Source organism: Ixodes scapularis, unplaced genomic scaffold (assembly GCF_016920785.2).
Source record: "Ixodes scapularis isolate PalLabHiFi unplaced genomic scaffold, ASM1692078v2 PGA_scaffold2__306_contigs__length_199485367, whole genome shotgun sequence".
Classification (NCBI taxonomy): Eukaryota; Metazoa; Arthropoda; class Arachnida; order Ixodida; family Ixodidae; genus Ixodes; species Ixodes scapularis.
The window spans coordinates 47,055,058-47,074,121 of NW_024609857.1; the positions used below are offsets into that span (position 1 = coordinate 47,055,058).

The 19,064-nt window shown below is 44.9% G+C and overlaps 2 protein-coding genes across 2 annotated transcripts; one reads left to right on the forward strand and one right to left on the reverse strand.

Annotated features, from left to right (window-relative positions):
• The first annotated feature begins 6,673 nt into the window (after positions 1–6,673).
• On the forward strand, positions 6,674–7,361 carry LOC121047465. The gene is made up of 2 exons (XM_040502696.2): positions 6,674–6,791; positions 7,066–7,361. The coding sequence occupies exons 1-2, from the start codon at positions 6,674–6,676 to the stop codon at positions 7,266–7,268; spliced, it is 321 nt and encodes a 106-aa protein (XP_040358630.1). The 3' UTR covers positions 7,269–7,361.
• LOC115331460 lies at positions 7,260–18,185 on the reverse strand. Its single transcript, XM_040215168.3, has 6 exons — positions 18,082–18,185; positions 17,205–17,363; positions 14,301–14,513; positions 10,646–10,817; positions 9,527–9,612; positions 7,260–7,884 (listed from the first exon to the last, which is right to left on the reverse strand). Exons 3-6 carry the CDS (start codon positions 14,394–14,396, stop codon positions 7,594–7,596), a joined length of 645 nt encoding a protein of 214 aa, XP_040071102.1. The 5' UTR covers positions 14,397–14,513; positions 17,205–17,363; positions 18,082–18,185; the 3' UTR covers positions 7,260–7,593.
• Positions 18,186–19,064: the final 879 nt, after the last annotated feature.

Here is a 19,064-nt window from a genome sequence, read left to right on the forward strand (position 1 = left end):
GTTTTCTCCAGATCAAGTTCTCTGTTGAGAGCCAGCTCCTCACGACCTTCATTACTCCATTTTTCAGGTGCTGCTTCTATCGTCTCCCTTTTGGAATTGGCTCCGCTCCGGAGTATTTCCAACGTCAAATGGGAAGGATCTCGGAGGGCCTCAACGGGGTCATCCAGATGATCGACGACGTTTTGATCTTTGGTCGCACCCAAGAAGAGCACGACCAGCATCTTGCAACAGTGCTGGGTCGCCTGAACAATGCCGGAGTGAAACTCAACACAGCCAAGTGCGTCTTCTCAGCGTTTGTTGTCAAGCTTTCGGGGGTCACTATCGGTGTAAACGGCATCAGCTCCAATCCAGACAAGGTCAAGGCTCTGGCCAAGTTGGAGGCCTCGAAGAATGTTGGTGGAGTCGGGAAACCTCTCGGACATGCAAACCATGTAGGCTGTTTTCGTTCTCACCTGTTTGATGTGACCATAACAAGTCGAGCTGTTCTCCAAAAGGACAGTGCCTGGTGTTGGGGGTCCCGTCAGCAGTCGGCCTTTGACCGTCCTAAGGGAATGCTGAGCTCCGAAGTCTGCATGGCCATGTACAACCCCTTGTACCATACAACAGTGTTGGCTGATGCAAGTCCATACGAACTCGGTGTCGTTCTGCTCGTCAAGAGCAGGAACCAGATGACGAGGAAACGTCAACGTAAGGACTTTATTAGGCGTCACACTGCCCAGTCACTGCGCCCTCTGGAAGCGGGAGGAGTCGTTTAAGCGCAGGATATTCGCGACTCCAGCAAACTATAGGGGGCGCGCTGGTCAGGCAAAATAGCAGACGAAAGGAGGTCGTTTTCGTCATTCAGCATGCGGACCACCATAAATTTCTTGCACTGCAATGTAAAATCGCTCTTACATATGAAAGCAAAGCGGTCTTTCGGCGGTAGAAACCTTCTTCTGGTCAGTGCGCAAGAATGAAATGGCGGAATCATAAAAATAATCACTGGAAAGGATGTTTGTTTCTACGCTGCCTGCGAGAACCAAGCAGCGATAGCAGACGACAGAGTTGAAACGACCTCCTCTCTTGAGCTTCTTGGCATTGTCGCTATGCGGCGTCGATTTCGCTGGAGTCGCCAATACCATGTGTCGCTAAGATGTTAAGCCCAGCAAAGCGGACACGCTCCCCCGTGGTCAAGACGCCAAAAGCTGTCGTTCAGCGCAACCGTTGCCACTTGGTGCCGTTTACGCCAAGTGCTCCCTACCGGCCAAGCGACGTTATTGGTACCCAGCCTGCAACTTTAGACGGGCTAGCTCCTGTTGCTGAAATACCGGTTGGCGGCTCGGTGGATGTGCCGAGTGCTACATAGGAGAGTCTCCCACCGGGTACACGCGTCATGTTCGGGGCGACTGGTCAAGCCTCCTCAAAGACTGAACCTGTGAAAGCACAGGAAGGGGAGATGTAGTGAGGCCACGTCTCAGGCACGATAAGGACCACTTAGTAGTGGGGGGCAGAGGTTGCAGAGTAACATGCTTAGTGTAGAGTATGCTTTCCTGGTGTCCCTTAAATTTTCCATGGTGTCGTCTATTTCTCTTTTTCTTCATTGAAAGGTTGAGCAGATCAGTTAGTGGTGCTGCATTCTGAAGCTAATGGAGACCTTCGTTGTCGGTCGGGCAGTTATCGTGATGAGTCTTCGCAAAGCTCCGGTTCTCATGAGTTCCGTTGGGTTGTTTCTGCGACCACTTCAAACTGTTCAGATAACACTCGATAAGCTTAAGCTCGTCTCGTATAACAGGTAAGTTAAGAAGCCGTTGAATTGTTTCTTTGAGGGCTGTCTCGTTTATAAATTTCTCCTTGCCGTCATCGAATCGGGTCTGTTTTCTACTGTAAACATAAGCACATCGCATGCTTGAAGCAAAGGTAAGGGTGGAGGCTAGCTGGTGAAGATTGCGCATTTTAGTAAACCCGAGACTGATAAAAGAGTACGGATAAAACACAAACTGAAACGGACTTGTCCGTGTCAGTTTTGCCCGTGTTCATTATCTCCAGTCTCAGGTTTACCGAAATGCTCATGGGATGCTTGCAAGAAATCGACAACGCCCTATCAATCTTCCGTAATTTGCCGCCCCAAAATTTTGTGCCGTAGGCAGCTGCCTATTCTGCCTATTGGCAAGTCCGCCCATGTCTGTCCACATTTTGGTGGTGCGCAACCTTTCTCTGTGCAAACCTTTTTCTGCTTACAATTTCTTGGAACTCGTGTGCTAGTGCCTCTGGAGGTTCCTCCCAAAATCAATCACCTGACTGACACTATTAAAACTTGAGATGCCGCGGGGTTCTGAACAAAGGTTCCATGATCGAACCATGGGGTTTGAAAGTTTGAAAAAATATTTAGCTTCTTATGCTGAGAAATGAGACTCTTCCCAAACTTTTTAAGCTGAGAAACTACTTTTTTAGAACATTAAAACTTTGTATGTTGAGAAGTTATATTTTTTCTTGACTTTCCAACTGTTTATGTTAAGAAATTTTATTGTTTTCCAAATTTCAAACCTTTCATTTAAAAAATATACTATTGTTTTCGAACTTTCTAACTTTATTATGCTAGGAAATTCGACAATTTCCTAAATTTATGATTTGAAAAGGTTTAAAGTTTTCCCAACTTCAAACCATTAAAGGTGCTTCGAAGATCAATTGAACTCCTCAAAGCATGCTGTAATCAAACTTAGTGTACCTGTAACTCTTCACGTTTTGATGCTTCATAGCTTTCTTGCCCCAGTTTCGGATAATTTAAAGGAATGGTAATGCTATACCACCTCGCCTGCGCTCTCACTGTTATTTTCTTAGTGTGCCTCTTTTGAATACATCAATTATTGCATATCACGGACAGCGACATTCATACCAGACGGACAACTATATAGGGTGGCATAAATAGCGGGTTCGCTGGTAATTTGAGCCGGAAAAATCGGTACCTGCACACGTGTAGCTGAAATTTTTGTCAAAAGTGTATTTCAGTGGTGCACGTATTTGTTTCAAATTTTAGGCGCACGTTGGATTTCCGTACTCTGTCTGTGTGAGAACAAAGAACTTTTCCGAAATGTTATGTGATGCCGACGCACAAGCCGCAGTAAGAACCGTATTTTCTTCCGCTAACCAGAAACGGCGCAACAGGGTTCCTCAGCCTCCCGATCAATGTTGATTGCGTGCCGTCTGCTTTACTTTGCTAGCCAGTAACACCCCTCTTTATTTCTGTTAATTCTCACTGTGCTTCATTTCCGACAGTGGTAGATTACGGCGAGAAGTATTTGGATTTTACGGGACGCAGCCACCGCGACTATACTTTATATCACTAGTTGTGTGCAGTGCAGGCAAAGGCAATGCCAGGCAAAGAAAGGGAGAGCACTAGGAAGGTGGGACGGGAGGGCGAGGGAAGAAAGAGAGAGCAGTAGCAGCGCGAGGAACGTTAGAGAGGGGAGGAGGTTTCTCTCCTCCTCCCCGGCCTTTTTAGCGGTTGCCCTTTCTCCCCTCCCGTGGCGTTGACTTCGCCTAAACTGCACGCAACTAATGACATGGAGTATAGTTGCGGCATCTTGAGTGTTTGCGCCATCTCTCGTTAGCAGGAGCAAACAACTCCCCCGCTGCGGCCTGTTGATCTAGGTCGGTGTCCGTCATAGAACTTTTCAGAAACATTCTTCTAACTTCTATAAGAGAGGAAACTGCAATTTGAAATTTGACAGGGTAGCATGCACCACTAAAGTACACCTTTGACGAAAAGTTTAGGTATGTACGAGGGTCGTCCGATAAGTACTTAGCCTACAAAAGAAAAACGAAAATTTTGGAAAAGTGGCGATTCATTTTTCAATATAGTCTCCTTTTAGTTCAAAACACTGACCCAGTGATGCTCCAACTTCTTTAACCCATCTGAAAAATACGTTTTCTCGTGGTCTCCAAAGTCGGCTTCCGTGGCGGTGATGACCTCCTCGTTAGACTCAAATTTCTGCCCGGCGAGTGACTTTTTTAAGTTTGGAAACAAAATGAAGTCCCACGGGGCAAAATCTGGAGAATACGGTGGATGGGAGAGCAGTTCGTAGCCCAATTGGACCAATTTGGTCGTGGCGAGGGCGGAGGTGTGAGCCGGTGCGTTTTCATGGTGGAAGAGCACTTTTTTCTTCGCCAAATCGGGCCGTGTTTTCTGCAATTCGGTGTCCAATCGGCCCAATAATTCGGCATAGTACAGCCCTGTGACCGTTTTGCTCTTCTCCAGGTAGTCGATGTAGATCACAAATTGTGAATCGCAGAAAACGGTGGCCATCACCTTTCCGGCCGATAGGAGAGTCTTCGCCTTCTTCGGAGCACGTTCGCCGGGCGAAGTCCACTGTTTCGACTCTTCCTTGTTCTCTGGTGTGTACCAGTGGATCCATGTTTCGTCTACGATCACAAAACGACGCAGATGCTCCCTCGGATTGCGCTTAAACAGCGTCAAACACTGCTCTGAAGTGGTCTCACGGTTGCGCTTGTTGTCCGGAGTGAGAAAACGCGGCATCCATCGCGCCAACAGCTTTCTCATGCCCAAACTTTTATGCACACAGTAAAAGTTTTTACATCCTTAAGGGTGTACACCAGTTTGTCCCAGGGCTAACACCCTTAGGGTGTTCAGGCAAACACCCTTTATAATGGGTGCTTGCCAAACACCCCTGGTAGAGGGTGCTTGCCGTAAAATGGGCGCCCCCTGGGGTGGCCCAGTGGATGCTGGGCCACCCCAGCCAATCCAGTGCCGGGAGAGTATCATGCAACGTTTTGGTTATGTGGAGTTCAAGCTCACATGACACTCTGCCGATGCTGGATTGGCCGGTAGTGTCTGCCGCACTCGGACGAAAGCTGAAATGAAGCATAGGCCCTAGTAAAAATTTTATAGGCATGTGTCCAATACACATATCAGAAATTCTAAATTGTACGAAAATCATATAAAGTATTGGATATTCTTATCATGATTCTCAGCTTATCATGTTTACTAAACACATTTACTTTTTTTCACCTGGGGGGGTATTGCCAAATCACATACAAGGCACATGATAAAGAAAGAACGAGTCACATTGAACGCAACTCACTTCATGAAGTAATACAAAAGAGCTACTTGCAAGCCACATCATAAGCCTGAGGGCAACTGGTAGTGCTTCCGGTGCCGCCCTTTCTCGAACTTCAAGTGAGCAAGCAGTGGCCCCAAGCATCGTACTGCACGGCTAAACCATAGTTATAAACATAATGGGCTTTTACAAATGAAGCATGTGGAGCTTTCCTGTTTGGAGATCAAGTGCCAAGTTTTGTCTCAGAGGATTGCAGGAAACACGCTTCACTCATCTCCTTAAGCATATCTATTTACTAATTGGAAGCATGGCGGTCTAGCCCTTGACTGAACCACAGCAGTATTTCAGTAAGTGAAGCTCATTATGACATCAATTAGAATGTGTAAAATTGAACATTTATTGTGCCCTAAAAGACAAACGAAAAAAAAATACAATGTATGCCATTCCTTGACATAAACAATGCTATCTGCCAACATGTAATGAAAAATATCACAGAAATCTCAAGTACAAAGAAAATTATAAAGTTTTGGAAAGTGACTAGGAATGAGGAACCCCCGTACAGATAAATTATACCTCACCTACAGGAGGTCGGCATAAGTTATACATTTAAAGACAGAAAAAGAAAACATGCCTCCATAAAACATTCTATCATTTGTTCTGTAAGCAAAATAAAAATTAACCTGATAATACTGTCGCGAAAAGTGCAATATCCACATAGAGGGTGTTTCACGAAAAGTGGACAAATTCGATATTGCGAAAACTATGGGTCGCAACAAAAAAAAGGCTTGTGTCATTCTGGTCCTGGACGAGGAGCCTAGTTAGGAAAATGATTAAAGTCCGGGATAATTAGATTGTTAATTATTTTTGAGTAACTAACTTTTTAATATTGTGTTTTAGGTTATGGTTTTAATTAGAAAATTGCTCAGCATCATTGAAAAACACTAGATCAACATATTGCACAACAACAGAAGGCGTGCACAGCATTTTACGGCTTTCTGAAAAACAGTACAAATTCGACGGGTTTTTAAGTTTCGTTTTGCAATTGGAGCACATCTCGGCCCCGATTGCACCGCGCCCCATGGAGAAATGGCGCAAGCAACCTCTGCTGCGATGTCCTTGCGCAACGCAGCAGAGGCTGGTTGCACCATTTCTCCACGGGGCATGGTGCCGTCGAGGTCGAGATGCGCTCCAATAGCAAACCGAAACTTAAAAACCTATCCCATTTGTGAGGTTTTTCAGAAAGTCGTAAGATGCTGCACGTGCCTTCTATTGTTGTGTAATATGTTGATCTAGTGTTTTTCAATGATGCTGAGCAATTTTCTAATTGAAACCATAACCTAAAACACAATACTAAAAAGTCAATTACTCAAAAATAATTAACAATCTAATTATCCCGGACTTCAAAAGTTTTCCTAAATAGGCCTCGAGCCCAGGGCCAAAACGACACAAGCCTTCGAGCAGTTTTTGCAATATTGAATTTGTCCACCTTTCGTGAAACACCCTGTATAACCTCCTGAGACCCTGCGTCCACCAGTGTAAACATTGGGTTTTGAATTGTAAGGAGAAGAAAAAAAAAAAAAAACTTCGTTGCACACAGAAAAGGACGCCTGTCCACCGTCATGGACGTAGTCTGTGCTGCCATCTGGAGGAGTGTTGAGCAAACAGCACTGAAAACTTGTTGCTTGCTGTTAAAAATGGCGACCTGCAGCACTCGCATGTTCTACGGGCGACGCCAAGGTATGTAATCAGTTTATGTGATTTACACAAACGGAGGCTGTGTTAATTTATATTTCTAGAGTTCTTGAAAGTTCACAGATGGTCACTAATGCTTAATATTTTCAACAGTATTAGCAAGGGTTATAGTAGTCCCTTGTCAAACTGTCTACGTGGGTGGACGCTGGGACCCAAAACTTATGACACGAATTTCGCGATGATCATGTTTTGCTCGCACCAATCTGAAACACTCGCGAAGTGAAAACAATTGGTTTGATTGATTGTGCTCGATTTTCAGGACTAACAAGTCAGGCTGATGCCATTTTAGAAAGTTTGTGCGGTGCCACAGGTTCCGCGCAAGAGAGTCAAGCCACTGCCGAACTCGCCAGTCCAGACGGCGCAGGCACTTCACGTGCCAAAGAAAGAAGACGTCAAGAATGCTACACAGTGCAGGAACCCTGGCTCCTCAAAGAAAACTCAGCACCATTGCACGTCCTGTGAAACCTACCTCTGCACTGAAACTGACTGGCACTGCTTCTTTGATTTTCGTACCAATAAATGAGCCTCATTTCTCTGCCGGTATCACTCCAGTTTTGCTATTCTTCCCAAAACCTATTTTGTAAAAATTAACTTATAAAATGTTGAATAAAATATGTGTTCATTTTCCTTACTTGAACTGTAAAGCCCCACTGTCCCGTGGGTGGACATCCATTTTTACAGAGCCTGCAAACTAACACCGTAAAAAAAAAAAAAAAAAAAGAAAAAGCTCAAACTGAACCGTAACGAAGCAGTTAATGCGCGTGTGGTTGAAGCACAAATCATTGCTTCAACCATGCACGTGCCTGCAAACTTTGTTTAAAAATTTAATTACCACTGCCCTTGGAGTTGTGTGGCTCATGCCGAGAAAAAGCCTCTCCAGAGTGACGAGCATGTTGAAGGCCTTCCGTTCATATTGTATACTGAACAACCAATAGGCTGCCAACAACATACACAGCCCCTCCTCGGCATTTGGAACGGAGAACAACCTCTCACGATCAACAACCAGGTGAAAGAAGTCTGCATCCTCTAAGTCTTGCCCGCTGTACAGGACACACGGTGTCGGTGGGATGTTTTCATCCTGCGTTAGGTAAAAGGAAAAGGCACAACATATTTTAATGTAGAAGGCCAAAACATGTTTGCTCTTGTCAACTGCTATTATTCACTCCAGTTCAGGCCATGAGCATTGCTTATGTTTAAATAAGTAACCGGCATCTGCAACAATGTAAAATGAATGAGGAATTACAATTGGGGAAACATCACGACATGAAAATATTGCGATATAAGCTTAGAGATATATTTTAGTATCTCTATTTCAGTATGAAGATGCATTTGTGAAACCTATTTGCATTTCAATAGTGAGATACTTTTCCGATGCATTATGATACGCTGCTAGACTTATTTATTGTTGGAAATGAGTACAGGTCTGGAGATAAAAAAAATAAAAGTCACGCCAAAAATCTGACGCATCACTGGTTCGTTTTCACCATGAGAGTGATTTTTTGCTTTGCTATCACATCTCACTTTTACAGTGGCCTGGTTTCTTTATGCGGACAGCAGCCTTCCTGTGTACATTTGAGGTTATTGTTTGGATAAGAGGACACCAACAAATGCACAGATGAGAAACAATACGTGCAGAAGGAAGAGAAGACAAAAAGCAGGGATGTTTGCGCAGACGCGCTTTGTCAGGCAGTGTCATCGGTCGTCAGCGCTCATTGGGTGCAATAATGGGTTCTTATCGGTATCAGCGAACATAGCCAAGGGCAGACAAGTTTCAAGGAGAAAAAAGGGGGCAAACACCGACAGAAGGCAGGCAGCTCAGGTGCTACAATCTATGTCTGCCACGGACGCACCCTGCTTACCTCGCCACCCCGCATTTATGAACCGTACAGGGCTACCGACTGACCATAACGGTACATGCTATTATTTGTTCGTTGGCCAATGTTAATTTTTTTGCTTCCTCCTCTACACTAAAAAAACCCAAAGATGAAGGTTCCAGAAAACAGCAAACATAACAATGTCTCGTATGTAGTTGTATAAATTAATTTTCACGAGCTACATTTACATTTTATGTGCAGTCGCTGGCCATATCTCTCCCGTCCGAACACCAACCGGAGCAGTGAAAATCCAGCATGAGGCACGTTGAGCATGGCTGTGTTTTGGAAGCCAGACTATTAGGTTTTTGGCGTTTCAGCCATTGTACCCGAAACTTGGTTCGCCTCAAATTTTTACTTTATATCTCTGTAATTTAGGTGGCCATTATCTCTTGAGCGTTACAGAAGTATTTGGGGCCTGGTGGGCCTAATGTTTGGGACACCCCATTAACAAAAGGGGCCAGGTGAACAAGCTGCTATTGAACTGTTGGAAGCCAGTTAACACGCTACACTGTCTCTGTATTGAAAACCCTAGAAAGATCAGCATGCCTGCCGCCTTCCAGCCTTCATTGGTTTTTCAGGACTTGTATTCATGTGCATTTCACATGTTTGTTTCCTTTGACATCAACATGGTCACTAATATGTATTCAGAAGGCTCCAATTCTAGCCCCTGCGGGCACTATGAAAAAACATACCGTGAAAACAAAAAAAAAACGAACACTCTACCCACAAAAAACAACAAAAAAACCTCTTTAGTTAGCATTTATTTAACCCTGCTACATTGAAGGTAGGCTGGAACTTTGTTCTTGCTAGCATCAACTTTCGCAAAAATATAGTGAAATAACTTACATCTTCTTGCACGAACATTAGGGGCAGTGATGTTGACTCCTTGACGTTCAGTGCCAAAATGCGCAGAGTTGCAACAGTCAGGATGTCTGAAAAACACCAACAACATTTGTGCAAGATATCAAATACATTTTTGTACTCTTCGTTGCACGTGTCCTGGACGGTTTCAGAAAAAAAATGTATGCATTGTTCTGCTTATCTTCCAGTAGGATCAGTGACAATGAGGGAACTTCAGACAAATACTAAGATGTTCACTTGGCCAAGCCTGTCCCCACTAAAAGAAAAGAAGGCAACACACCAGAACGACCTAAATGGGTGCAACATAATATTATAGATAAGCCATTGGACATGTCACCAAATGGTATGAAACAATTCAAATCACCACGGGGAAATAACCTTGGGAGTATGATACAAACTCCCAAAGTTATTCCCCATACACTGGTGTGCAGCCCAAATGTCTGTCCTCTACGGCCCTCCACCACGCTGCCTGCACCTTGGCAGAGGGTTCTCCTCTGCCAAGGCGCTGCGCATGTACAGCTGCAGCAGAAAAAGATTAGCACGAGCGACCAACGACCAGAGCGGCAAAATTGCAGCACGTAGCACTATTGTTTCCGAGCGCGCTGATAGCGAGAGTGCCAGTCACGTTCCATCTTTCAATACAGGGGAGGCCAGCACAAAGCAGCCCACCCTAAAGGCCGCATTTTGAAAGCTATAGTTTCGCTTACTTCTCAGCCGAGCAATGCGCCAACGTGGTTGCACACATAAACTCGGTTATTTTTTTTACAGTGGAGCTGTTAGCGGCTAGTTTCCCCAGGGTCGTGTCAGTCCTCAAATAACCCGATGACACAGAACTCTGGACAGCTACCGCCATATATAGGAGACGGCAGCAACCATCATAGATGGCCGCAACCTTTCCACTCTGGCTTGCCGACTAGCGATCGGCCATTACTTCATTCCCACCATAGTGCAGCTCCGCTAGTCTTCCTTCCTCAACAAAAGAGAAAGACTGAAAGTTTTTTGTTTGTTTTTTTACTATCTTTTCCCATGCATGCATTGAATGGTGGTATTTTATCGCTTGGTCGAAAAGCCTCCCTTGCGCAGCGGTTTTCTTACTGTACTCACGCCGTGTCCTGAGCCTCCCCAGATCCATGTGCGGTGCTGCTTGCAGTGTAAGTAGGACATGCTCCTGGCAGTCGATCGCCTTCTTTGTGGCCAACAGAACGATCTTGTCAATCCCTTTTGCGACTTTGTCGGCCAGGTTCATCTTCGTGAGCCTCTCGAAATCTTTAGCGAACTTCACAAAAGAAAATATAAAAATTGAAAGTTCAGGAAATATGCCACGGCATTTCTTTAATAAAATTTACAAAGAAATTGGCACTTGTTCATTAATTTAAATAAGGGAAACAAGAAACAACGCCTAAATTCAGATTTTACTGGCACTACCATTTACCGAGTCTAGGCCAACTCACCGAAAGCCAACTCATCGACGGTAAACTCGTCAGCAGCCCATTTGTCGAATAGGCCGAATCGTCATAAGGCAAATCGTCGAAGAAAAATTAGTCGAAGACGCCAACTGGTCGCCGCTGTTTCAAAGCCATAATATATAATTTTGTCCTGAAATGTTAAAGCAAATCCTGCCCTATAGTAATGCGTAATATCGCCGTATCGTAATAAACATCCAGTGCGCTCTTTCTTGTCGAAGATAACAACTTGCAGCTTTCTCCACTTTCACGGTGCAGTGGGGGACAGTTACTACGTCGCGTGTGCATCACTGTGGCACGTGTGAGTTTGCTTGGCCTACCCGTCCACGCTGCTTCGCGGCAACAGTCCGCAGCGGCTCATTACAAAAAGTAATAAAGAAAACTAGCAAAAGGACAATCCCGAAATTTACATTTCTAAACTTGTCTCAAGGTACTGTCCTAAAACCTAAAAAGACCGCTGTCCCTAGTCCAAACACAAATAAAAATTTAGATCAAAAGATAACAAGGAACCATGAACTTTTACCTGGGACCGTCATTTAACCCATTCGAGGAATCGGCCTCGAATGGGTTAAATGACAGTCCCAGGTTGCCTTTCGACAAGTTGCCTTTTGATGAATTGTCCTACAACAAATTGGCCTATACTACGAATTGACTGTCGATGAGTCGGCTTTCAGCGAGTTGGCCGAATCCCCCATTTACCACAACTTGAACGTGTGGGAAGGGCTTTAGGAACAAACATACGAACACACAATACGCAAGTTTCTTTTTTTAGTAACATTATTTTTTTTAACTTCCCTTTGCTTCTGAAGTTCTTAATATGTCTATTGACTTGCCAAGCAAGTCTTGCAAGAGTGCAGAGAAATAATTGGTACTACAGACATCACGCTGATGAAATATCAAACCTTCTTCTTCACATGCAATCTCTTACTCTTTTCTTTCGGACCCTCGAGTCCTTTTCATGCAGTATGGCATAGAGTTGATAGGATCTCCAAACCTGGCCTGTGAACCATAGCTTCCAACTAAGTCGTTGGTCGCTGCATTAGCTAGGATGTTGCTAACACTCAACAGGCTCCCTCGCTTGGCTGCTCTGCCTTGAAATCGCATTGCCTTGTCGCCTGTCTCCTCTTAATCCGGTTTTTCATTTCCATTACCTATTTTTATCTGTACCACTGTATTTTTTATTGCTTATAAATGTTTCTATTCTCTTCTGCACACGCCGCTTCGCGTGTCGTTCCGCGGGTGAGTACTACCATTGCTACTGATTCCTATCGTGCTGTTAGCTGTTCATTTTTGGTTCATTTGACCCAGGTGTAGTCGAGAGGAGCCGTTTATGAACACCCGCACCCATGTCATAGGGGTAGGCAGAGCTCTGAATCAACAATCACGACGCGAGAGCCGAGTGCGGTGCGAGTCAACAAAGCGAGTGCAGGTGGCTCAATCGCACTCGGCTCTCGCGTCGCTTAGTTGACTGGCACTGTAGCATGTGCCTTCAATACCGCTTACTTAAGTAAGATACAGCCCGCCGCCTTGCTGTCACGAATCATTTGTCTGAATGCCTGCGAAACCGTAACACTGTTCGGCATGTCCAACTTTGCAGCGCCTCACAACTGCACGCAGTTGTCTTCACCCAAACGCTTCGCAGGACGCTGTCTTTTGGGAAGCAGTGCCAGGAAACATGCCGTCCGCCGGCAGTACTGTTTGTACAGCCTGGCACACAGCAAACTGTACTATGAGGGCATGTTACTGCTGAAGGTGACCTAAAGAAATAAAATACCTTGAGCTGACATCTTGACTAGAGAAATAAAATTATCGAAGGAACTACGAGTTTCAAGATGACTGCCTGGGAGACAGCACACCTCTGCACTTGAAAAGGGGTGCTTTTAACTGACAACCGCTTAGCAAGTAGTTTAAGAAGGCATACTATAAGCGCACACAAGCCGCGATGTTGGGCCGCCCGGCGCTTGCGAAGGGCTCGCGCCGCTGAGCGCAGTTTGTCAGGCACCGCAGCGTTGGATATGACAAACGGTGCTACGGCTTTGCAGGCATTCGGACAAATGATTCGCGGCAACTTATCTCTGCACTTGAAAAAGGGCGTTGGCAAATGACAACCGCTTAAAAGAAAGATTATGAAGGCATGCCATAGGCACATTCAAGCCGCGACATTGAGCCGTCGGCATTTGCAAAGGGATCGCACCGCAGCGCGCAGTTGTCAAACGCCACAGCGTTGCATATGCCTCAGCTTTGCAAACATTCGGACAAATGGTTCGCAGCGACAAAGCAGCTTGCTGTATCTTGGTCAAGCAAGCGGCACCCGAAGGCATACGCTGCACTGCGAGTCAACGGAGCAGGCGCGGGCGGCTAAATCACAGCGCACTCTGCTCTCGCGTCGCAATTCTTGATTTAGAGTCTGCCTACCCCTATGACATCTGCGTGGGTGTTCATAAACGGCTCCTCACGACTGCACGCGGGTCAAGTGAACCAAAATGAACAGCTAACAGCACGACAGGAACCAGTAGCAACGATAACACTCACCCGGAGAACGACACGCGAAGCGGCCTGTTGTTCGTCAGCACTCCCGTCGAAAAAGGCATAATAAAGACAAAAACTATATATATGCAAAAAATACTGCGCACAGAAGAAAATAGAAACACTTAGAACCAATAAATATACACTTGAACATATAAAAATAGGTAATGAAATCAAAAAACAAGATTATGAGGAGACGAGCGACGAGGCAATGCGATCTCAAGGCAGAGTGGCCAGGCCAGGGACAGTCTCTCCCACAATTCCTCGCGCGCGGGCCAGGGCGCTTGGGGGATTTCGCAAAAGGGCTATTGAACGAGGAAATGCACAGAATGCGTCCGGTTCTCTGTGCAACTTTTTTTTTCCTCAATAATCTTATTAACAGCTTTTTAGAAGTCACAAAAAAAGGGTTTCATCTTTTTGCTATTTTTAATATTGACTGTGTGCCTTCAATGACCCACGACTTTGATTAAATTTGGTGGTTGTGTCTAAACCTTAGAAAACAGCCCGTGATCACAAAGAGAGAGAGCGCAACTCGAACCGGCCAGTTCTCGTGGCGGTCCTCGGGCGGAAAGAAACTGAATTTTGAGCCTCAAATTCTGTTCTGGGCAGTTGGGTTCTCATAAGCCATGTACAACTAAAAACATCGGCGAGCATAAACACCCTGTCAGTGTCCCTTCAATAAGAGTTTCTGTATTCAAACAAGAGTACAAAAAAAAAGTCAACAACACCTTCGTATTCAATAAAGCGGAAGAGTAGCAGCAATGACTCACTCGCTGAGAGTCCATCAGGTATGGGTACCTTGTCCTAACAGCATCAATGCCCATTTGTGCCATGTCAGAGAGCCTCTTCCTTGCAGTGAGAGTCATCCTTTCATGGATTCCTTTTTCATCAGGAGCTGCCTTTCGTCCTTCTCGTATAAGCCATTCCTCATGGGCGATCAGGCTGGCTTCGTCCTCTCCAGCCAAAGCCGAAGCAGTGATGTTCTTGAGAGGCATGATCGAAAGGGCGCGATTTAGACATGAATATTCATTAACAGAAGGACAACAACTGACTACCTTTTTAGTGCTTGATGCTCTTAGCATGCCAAAATTTCTGATAAGGTAAAATTGAATTCAATCATTTGACCTAACATTGCCCAAGGCATTACCCTACGGGAGCACAAACAGTAGAAAACACACAATATAAAAAAGGAAACAGTCCAGATAAAAATATATAACATATTTCCTTGCACCTTGCTCAATAAATGCACCCCCAACTTTGTATCACGAGGTGGGAACGTTCAAATTTTTTTATGCGCCACTTTGAGCGATAAACAGCTAGACGATCATGGGAAGGAACGACCTCCATCTCCAGGTGGCCAAGCCAAGCCGGGGTCGTGGGAAGAAATGAACCTTCCGCCATTTTGCAATAAGCTTTTTTCCGAATCGGGGCGGCCCCTGGTGAGGAGATGCCAAGAAATGAATTCCGGGTACTAGCGGGCCATTTAGTTCCGGCTTCAGATATTTGCCATGATTATTGTGTCATAATGGAACTCGCTACTTCATTTTCACAACTGAGACATCCCACAAGTGTAAAATACCATAAATGTCGCCAAGCAATTAAAAAAACACTGGCCACTATTTTATTGGTTTCGAGCATGCCAGGTTTTAAGCAAAAAAATTGCAGGTGCCTTGGTTGATGTTTTACGCGAGAGAAACTTCAGCATACTTGCGATTGCACATGTTTCGTCGCGCAAGCAGAGACAACGCCTGTTCGACTGAAACCATGTCACTCAGCTTCGCAGCCAACTGTTCCGAGCGTGCAACGCATGCAATGTTGCATGGCAGGATTTTTGAAAGTTGCCTATAGACCTTTCAAGCGGCAGTCTCGAACGAAGCGATTTACAGCAGGCATCCCTGGTTTTGAGAGGATAAGTCAGTGTTGCCAGACTGCGCTGAGCTGTGGAGTTTCTCGTCAGTGGGCTGTGGCAGCCTGCGTGGGCACACTTTCGGACGCTGGTGGAGGCTAAATTGCCGTGTTCTATTTTTCTTTTGTATTCTATGGCAAATAGAATTTCTCGGGGTTTTTAAGAATGCTCTGTACTATTTTTGAGAACAAAAACAAAGCAACGAAAGCTGTTTTGGTGAGTCCGTGAGCGACAGAACGAATGCAACTGGGATGTTTGTTTTATTTTATGTTGGTCTTTTTACGGCACCATACACTCCGCCTTGTCAATCTACAAAGATCTTAACCGTCAAAAATATTTGACCGCACAGGATATTCAAACTGCATAGATTTACTCGCCCACAAAATGAAATTCAACGAGTCTCATCAATCGAACAACATATATTGTACGTACCCCACAATGCCGCGTTATCCGAACAGGATTTGAGAAAGGTCTCAAATAACACAGCATATCCAATAAACAGTGTCGACGATAGTAACTTCACGACGATCAGACGGAATCCGGCGTGTTTTGGGCACATGTAGAAGAGGGCTGCTTTTTTGCACAGCTTCAAAGCAAACACTCCGGACCCGACCCTATCAGCTATTTTTCGCGAAGACTCGGAACACAAGTCGGGAAGGCTTTCTGGAGATTATCTCAACGGAAATAATCCTTCAAGAATGTCGAACTGCCTCCGTCACGACTCGCGAGTTGCTTGACGTTCACTCTCTTCGTTTGTTTCCTGCGAAGGCCGAGCAGGCTATGAGCCCTGGTATTCCCTGGTTCTCACAGTGCATGATAGCACACAAAGGGTAAGCATCCTAAACAGGCAAATAAAGTAAAAATTTCCAAGAAAAGTTGGCGAACTCTGAATGCACAATGCAGCTGGGGAGTCATGCTGACCGGGTTTCCACAGCTCAGGCAGGTGGCAGAAATTTATGGCTGGTAGGGGCCGCTTGGTTCGCAAAATGGCGGCGGCCAGAGAGCTTTTTCTGCAAATGTCTATAGCTTATGGTTGCCCCAACAGCACGATCGTGGGGTTTCCACGATGGTTTCATACATTAGCTAACATGCGGTTTGAAGATTAAGGTTTTCAAGTATGCTACTGAACATGGCCGTCGCACAACAGGAAGAAATTGTAGTGTTAACGAAGTCTTGAAGATTGCTCATGTGCAAAGCTCTTTGGCGATGTGCAAGGAGCTTTACGTGCCAGTGATCTCGAAAACCATAGTGCGACAAGGGTAGTACTCTTTCTGCTCATTAGAGTGCTGCATGTTCTCAGATCTTATGGACATTGTGAGACAAGGACCCAAGAAGAAGGACGATTGCAGGAGGCTCCACTGGTTCCAAATCACTGATTGACACTTAATGGAAGCTCGCCTGGGATCTTGAGAGCTTCCAGGTGAGCTCCAATCTCAGGTGAGCTTCCAGTGAGTGCCAACCATCGAATCGGAATGAATCGAGCTCCCTGCCATCATCATCTTTCCGAATCCTTTCCACTCGAAAGCATTTCATGCTTCCACCTACTCGCGGAGACGGGATAAACCATTGTAGTTTTCCCGATTCGCGTTATCTGATTGATGGAAGCGTTTCGTTGATTTCTAAGGCAGACACTGATGAGTAGAAAGAAAACCATGCGTAGATAACAATTTGATCATCCACTATGCAGACACGATATCCGCATCCGAACCACATCAGCAATTTTTGATCTTCCAAGTTTATCCCGGAAAGTTTAAACATTGCCCCTCACCAGCTTAATCTTTTTTTGCCGCTTCAGCTGTGTGGCTGCACCTCCATCATTTGGTCTTTTTGATCCAAATTTTGCACGGTTTTCAGCAACCCGGACGTCGTCTGAAAGGCGACGTCTTTCATTTTTGAACTTGTACCGCAGTGCTACTCTCCACGAGTCCTGTAAAATAAAGAAATACCACAGCTTGAACAACTATCTAAATTTAAATTTAGGTCCAGCCATAGCATTTTTGCTGCGATATCAGTTATTGGGAGCCTACCAAGGGAATCGTTCCTGCGCCAAGGAATGAAATTATGGCGTCCAGCTATACTCTTTTCACCTTTGAGCTGGGGAGAGCTTTCTTTTTCACTAAAGCACCAAGGTAAAGGAACAAACGCGACTGACCCGTTTCCCACCCCAACCCAGACAACTATTTTTGGAGATGACCGAGGATTCTATGCGGATTATCTCTGGGAGGGGGGAGAAGAATGTTTGCAAAATCGCGTTGAGGGCAGTTCGACGTCCATCACTTCCTTCGTTTCCCATGAATGTCGAGCAGAAAAGCTTGAATGGCAGGCACTTACCAGTCTTATATATCACAATGGAAGATAACACAGAAAGGGTATGCAGCACTCATAAAAAAAATTAAGTGGGAACTTTCAAGAGGGGCGAGAAAACGTTGAATGCAAAACCGCCAAAACAGGTAGAGAACCGCACTGAGCGGGTGTTCACAGTCCAAGAGGGTGGCAGAAAATTTCTAGCTGATAGAGGGCCAGCTGCATCAGCATCAGCAACATGGCGGCGGCCTAGGAGCGTTTTTTGGAAAGATGTATAGAAGCACCAATGCTAAGAATTGATCGCAGCTATTATTATAAACGTGCAAAAGAAATGTGCTTACTGATCCAGTTCCTATAACATCTTGGAGCTGAGGGTACTTGTCAGTTAGTAGCTGAGTGACCTTGGAGTAAAAGTGCTGAGATGGGAACCTGCAGAAAAGTCGTGCCCATTCTTATGGCTCAACAATCTCTAATATTATAACCCACATTGTGAATCAATAGGTCCCGTATGCAGACTGAGCCTACGCGAGGAAGATGCAAGGTATTGTTCAGATGGTACACAGTGCATCAATGTTTTAAACATGCCAATGACCCCCAATCGATTATAACTAGTCGCACCAAATTTTCAGATATTTAAAAAAAAAAAAAGGAATATCTACACATTTTCCGCTTAGCAAATTCTTGTAATATGAATTTCGACAAAGAGACATGTTGTCCTATTGAAGGAAAACGAGCAAGTTACTTAAAGCTTCCATTAATTTTACACACCAGCAACACATACACCTGTAAATACAGCGAGGGCATGGATTGCTTCTAGCAAATGACAAGAAGTGACCTAACTAACCAAACATTTCTCTAGCCTGAACTGACTAATTTCATTTTTGGCGCAGCGGTCTCGACCAAGAAGCCTAAAATTCAGCACAAAGATGCACTTGTGAAACAACGCAAATAAGCCATCAATCTACTATGTTTACCACTGCACAAAATTTGGCAAGATAAGGACCAGAAAGAAGCAACCTAGCTTTTTTTCCGAATTACTTTTTTTTTTTTGTATACAAGGAGGGTTAGAGGGATTAAACCCACTTCAAATATATTGCAAAAATCAGTTTCACCTGCTTCGATACTGTGATTTAAGACATAGGTTTAGCTGGATACAGAAAGATACAGCAAGACAAAGGTTGACCGGTGCCCACAAAGAAGTCACCCATGAAAGGAACTGGAAATGATGAAGCTAGGAATAAGTCCGAATTTTGAGACCACCTTACTTACATTGTTATCTTCACCATTGCACGAAAGAGGAGCTCCACAATCTTTCGGAATGATG

What these genes read in the sequence shown, in the direction of transcription:
- LOC121047465 (XM_040502696.2), top strand. Translation starts at nt 6,674, where the DNA reads ATGGACGTAGTCTGTGCTGCCATCTGGAGGAGTGTTGAGCAAACAGCA. An exon ending in GTTCTACGGGCGACGCCAAG is followed by an intron (nt 6,792 to 7,065) that starts GTATGTAATCAG and finishes CTCGATTTTCAG; the next exon opens with GACTAACAAGTCAGGCTGAT.
- LOC115331460 (XM_040215168.3), bottom strand. Translation starts at nt 14,396, where the DNA reads ATGACTCTCACTGCAAGGAAGAGGCTCTCTGACATGGCACAAATGGGC. An exon ending in GGGGAGGCTCAGGACACGGC is followed by an intron (nt 9,613 to 10,645) that starts GTGAGTACAGTA and finishes GGTGTTTTTCAG; the next exon opens with ACATCCTGACTGTTGCAACT. An exon ending in TAATGTTCGTGCAAGAAGAT is followed by an intron (nt 7,885 to 9,526) that starts GTAAGTTATTTC and finishes TACCTAACGCAG; the next exon opens with GATGAAAACATCCCACCGAC.